This window comes from Mobula hypostoma, chromosome 6 (assembly GCF_963921235.1).
Source record: "Mobula hypostoma chromosome 6, sMobHyp1.1, whole genome shotgun sequence".
Classification (NCBI taxonomy): Eukaryota; Metazoa; Chordata; class Chondrichthyes; order Myliobatiformes; family Myliobatidae; genus Mobula; species Mobula hypostoma.
Window position 1 is genome coordinate 141,722,380 of NC_086102.1, and position 5,075 is coordinate 141,727,454.

Below are 5,075 nucleotides of genomic sequence, written 5' to 3' on the forward strand. Positions count from 1 at the left end.
CTGCACCTATTTTCTATGTTTCTATGTTTCTATGTTTAATGTTCTGTGCACCATAAAGGAATATGTGATATGGCTTCAATGCTCTGAAGTTGAATTGCTTGTGTTTGTTTTGTTTACTGCCTAGGTGAGTGCTGGTAATGACTGAACCCAGGTGCAGAGAAATGACAGGGTCACGTGTAGAGATGGAAACAAGAGTTTATACATAGGAATGTCAACAGAACATCAGTGACTTGACTGAGTGACACCGTGAGACAAATCATTCTCAGAACAAGGACCCTGTGCTAAGCATTGATCTGGAGCCACTTTAAATAATCACAGTCCATGTAAAATCCGTGCCAGTCAAAATAAACTTGACAAGATTAAACAGAGAGCACAAAGGCTTAATGATGCAAAATAAGACAACAATTAGCAAATGCAGATGCTCTAGAAACTTCAAAGCCTGTCACTCTACATCTCACTGCACAGGCTGGTAGGACTCATAGCAGTTTTCTATCTCAGGATTTGTTTGGAAGAGAGTCTGCAGTGGAGGGCAGCTTTTCATTTTCATAGGCAGCATTGCCACATGCTGTCACATTTGCCTGTTGGGGTGTTCGAGAACAGAACCCTGTGGCTGATCCACGGTACAGTTCAGAGTGAGTGTTGCACTGTATGAGGTGCTGCTCAGTTGGTGGAGGCAAAGAGTCCCAAAAACCTTTCTCAGAGCAATAAAGCAGTCCTGGTGCTCTGAAAAGTATTATTTTCTTTGAGTGACACCATGGCAAACAATTTATACACACAAAGTACTGCAGGAACTCAGCAGGTCAGGCAGTATCTGTGGAACAGGGCATCTACGACAGTATTCTTCTTCATAGATGTTGCCTGGCCTGCTGAGTTCCTCCAGCATTTTGTGTGTATTACTTTGATTTCCAGCATCTGCAGACTTTCAGTGTTTCTGGCAGGACGCAGTTTGCCTGGTGTTTATTGGAACAGACCTTGGTTTCCACACTGCAACTGTCATTATGCTTTAGAATTCTTCATTCTGTGTAAAAAAAGTCTCAAACTTCAAGAGGCTGTGAATCACTGCAAGAAGTGTAGAAACTTCGCTGGACTTGACAGAAACCTCCACAGGTGGATGTCTTGATACCTTTTGAGGCATCTATGATGGAGTAACTTTGTGGAATATTTGTGGACTTGCGTGGGCTGATGAGGTTCTACAACATACCTTGAAATAGGGGCTTTGTAGAAACTCTAGAATGATCCCTAGCAGAGAATGAAAAAGGCTGATTTACTGTATTGTAGAATTAAATTGTCTGCTGCAAAACAAAAACTATCACTGGATCATTGACACGTCTCGTATCCTCAGGTGCTTTTTCAGCATTCACGGGACATACGTTGTTTTCTGCTGACCTCAGGTTTGCATCATTTACATTACAAAGGCCTTGCTGGAAAACCCTTTCTGTCCAGTATATAAATACCCAGTTACAGTTACGTGTAGTCAGTTGGTTATTGACGGTACTCCACAATGGGAAAGGCAAGACCACTTTTCATTTTGTGAACTATATTGTAACCATCACGTGTCCCAAATCTGATTTAAGCTATTTATTTCTTCCCACAGATCATCTTCTACGAGGACAGGAACTTCCAGGGTCGGCACTATGAGTGCAGCTCCGACTGTGCCGACCTCTCCCCTTACTTCAGCCGCTGTAACTCCATCCGTGTCGAGAGTGACTGGTGGGTGTTGTACGAGAGACCCAACTACATGGGATACCAGTATGTCCTGAGCAGGGGAGAGTATCCTGAATACCAGCGCTGGATGGGATTTAATGACTGTATCAAGTCCTGTCGCAGTTACCCACCTGTAAGTTGCTGTTGGTGACTGAGATATTCCAAGCCACTTGGCACACTGCTAGAAAATGGCTGACATTTGCAATAATTACACTTGAGCACAAGCTCGTTCTCTGAAATGTTATGCTGATGTGAATGCTAGAGTTAGCTGCTGGCATTTGGGGCCAAGTTTGGAGTCAGTAAATAATTGTTAAAGGAGTCAACAGAAATGATGTTGGTACAGGAAATGAGTGAATCCGATGTGAGGGATGAATGTCTGATTGCTTTTGACAGAAGGAGCTGTATCCGTGATTGTGAGGGCACTGGGTAAAGAATCGGAATCAGAATCTGGTTTATTATCACTGACTTATGCATCACTGGCTTTTTAAGCAGAAACTATATGAATGTCTACGCACAATATGCTGGAGGAACTCAGCCAGTCAGGCAGCATTTGTCAATCCTTATAAACAATCTGAAACTGAAATGTTGAGTCCACAGATGCTGACTGAACCCTTGTGTTCCTCCTGCATTTTGTGTTGATCCAGATTCCAGAAACTGGCCTGCCTTGTGTCTTCTTTATTAAAGTCTAGTTGGGCCACAGGGAGTATTTGGTCACTTTGTGCTAGTTTTATAGAACATCATGTATACAGTTACAGCACCTGGACATTGATGACTCAGACCTCAGTAAAATGAAAATCACAACATTTGAAAAATGGATCGGAGGGTTATGAGTCAAACATTGGGAAATGGGAGATGGACATCTTGGTCAGCATGGACCAGTTGGTGTGAGGAGACTCTTTTTGTGCTGTGTTAGTCTATGATTCACTTGATGTACTGTAACCCACCAAGAGCAGGGAACATGGAACATTGAACGTGAAAGTGTACTATACAGGTCCTTTGGCCCACAATTACTGCTAGCCTTTTAACCTATTCGAGTGTCAACATAGCCCTTCCCGCTCACAGAGCCGTCTATTTTTCTTTCAATCATGCGCTTATCTAGGAGACACTTGGATGTTCCTCATACATCAGCCTCTATCACCACACCTGGCAATACATCAGCCTCTATCACCACACCTGGCAATACATCAGCTTCTATCACCACACCTGGCAATACATCAGCCTCTATCACCACACCTGGCAATACATCAGCCTCTATCACCACACCTGGCAATACATCAGCCTCTATCACCACACCTGGCAATACATCAGCTTCTATCACCACACCTGGCAGTGTTCCACCTACTTACCACTGTCTGTGCAAAAAAAATCTCCCGCCCCGACACTTTTCTCCAGTTTCTTTAAGGTTATATGTCCTTGAGTTAGCCATTTCTGCCTCAGGAAAAAGACTCTGACTGTCCACTCATCTATTCCTCTTATCATCTTATAAGAGACGATAAGATGAATTGTTCAGAAACTAATTTTGACTATTGAGATTTTCAGTGGGATGAATGGCCTTTTTTCATTTGTATGATGTTTTATAAATAAAACTTCCACCTTATTCACTGTTTGTGAGCTGGATTACAAAAATCTGCCTTTTTAATTGCATGATTTGAGAGAAGCGCAGTGAGGTTAAAGCATGGAGTGAGGCTGTTTGGCCCATTGAATCCATGTCAGCTCAATATTGAAGCAATCTGCCTTCTCCCATAATTTGCAAATTTTTTCACGATCATCTGGTTCACGTTTGTCAGGTAATGAGAACCAATAAAATAAGTCAAGGCTATGTTATTATTTCCAACAATCGCACCCTGTGAAGAGGTATATTTATGGCTCTGACAGAGAGGAAGTGAGGAATGAGGAATCTGAAAACCCTCAGTTCAATTTCGCCTTTTTTTATATTAGCAAGTCAATCTATTTGAAGACACAGACCAGCACCTACTGTATGTATATTTATCATGATCCTTTAACACAAATTTTATATTAATTTCATCATGTTAGTGGAAATAAATTCTGTAAACTTTGTTCTTTCTGGTAATACTATCTTCAGAACCCTACAACTCACTTTTCAACCAGGTTGTTGTACTTTATAGATAAGCAAAAGATGCATCTACGTTTGTAATTCAGAAACATATTTATGACATCATTTCTGTCATACATGCTTTCATGTGGTTATATAGAGGATGCATTAATATCCTTAAAATACCTTTCATGTGATCAATAGCCAAAACATATTTATTTTTAAGATATTCATGAAATTGTGTGGTTCTTTGCTGTCTCCTGCAGAAACCGTGAAATCCATCAATCTTAAATTATGGTTGTCTATAGTGTAAAAGTCCTCAATGTAGAGATTTCATTTTCTTCATGTTATTTCATTAGGGATGGACTTGAAATATAATTAATTATTATCATTACCGAGGCTTAGTACCACTGCAACTATCTGTAATATCTATGTTAATTATATGCATTTTTGACACGATTGTACTGTTCTAAGGACATATAAAATCCTCTATTCCAGTATCGAGGAGGCACCTACAGGATGAGGATTTACGAGAGGCCTGACTTCGGAGGGCAGATGATGGAATTCATGGATGACTGTCCCTCTGTCTACGATCGTTTCCGTTACCGTGACATCCACTCCTGTCAGGTGATGGATGGCTACTGGATCTTCTATGAACATCCCAACTACAGAGGCCGACAGTATTTCCTGAGACCCGGGGAATACAGGAGATACATTGATTGGGGTGGCTACAACTCAATGATCAGTTCCTTTAGACGAATGAGGGACTTCTAGTTGTCACTCAATCACCAGCATATTATTCTGAGAACATATTTCAGAAAATAAAATAACCTTTGCATGACAATTGTCATTGTAATTCATTTATTTTGATGTTGCTATAACATTGTGGAAAACATAAAGATAGCATTAGTACCTGAGTTCTGTGTGGAGGCTTTGACCCATATTAACCTCAACTCAGGATTATTTCTCATTTTAGCTGCTATCATTGTGGAGATAAATTTTATCCAGAGGCATGCTGAATATGTAATTCATTACTGATCAGGTCATCTTCTCCTATTGAGAGGATAGTGATAAATTGTCACACCTCTGTGAATTCCTTCTCTTATAGAGAGATACAACATGGAAACAAGCCCTTTGGCCCACTGAGTCAAGGCTGAACATCAACTACCCACTTACACTAATCCTTCATTGATCCCATTTTTAAAAATCTGCACATATTCTCATAATTTCCCCCAAATTGTAGTCACCTACACACAAGGGACAACATACAATGGTTGATTTACCTACTATACAGCTCCCCACTCAGATCTTGAAGGAA

The 5,075-nt window shown here is 40.7% G+C and overlaps 1 protein-coding gene across 1 annotated transcript; it reads left to right on the forward strand.

Moving 5' to 3' along the window:
* Positions 1-1,501: 1,501 nt before the first annotated feature.
* LOC134348767 (gamma-crystallin S-1-like) lies at positions 1,502-4,531 on the forward strand. Its single transcript, XM_063052570.1, has 3 exons — positions 1,502-1,510; positions 1,595-1,837; positions 4,256-4,531. The coding sequence occupies exons 1-3, from the start codon at positions 1,502-1,504 to the stop codon at positions 4,529-4,531; spliced, it is 528 nt and encodes a 175-aa protein (XP_062908640.1).
* The last annotated feature ends 544 nt before the right edge of the window (positions 4,532-5,075 follow it).

Bases quoted from the DNA above. Each gene is read 5' to 3' on its own strand.
- LOC134348767 (XM_063052570.1), top strand. The intron at 1,838-4,255 runs GTAAGTTGCTGT...CCTCTATTCCAG, and splicing joins CCTGTCGCAGTTACCCACCT to TATCGAGGAGGCACCTACAG.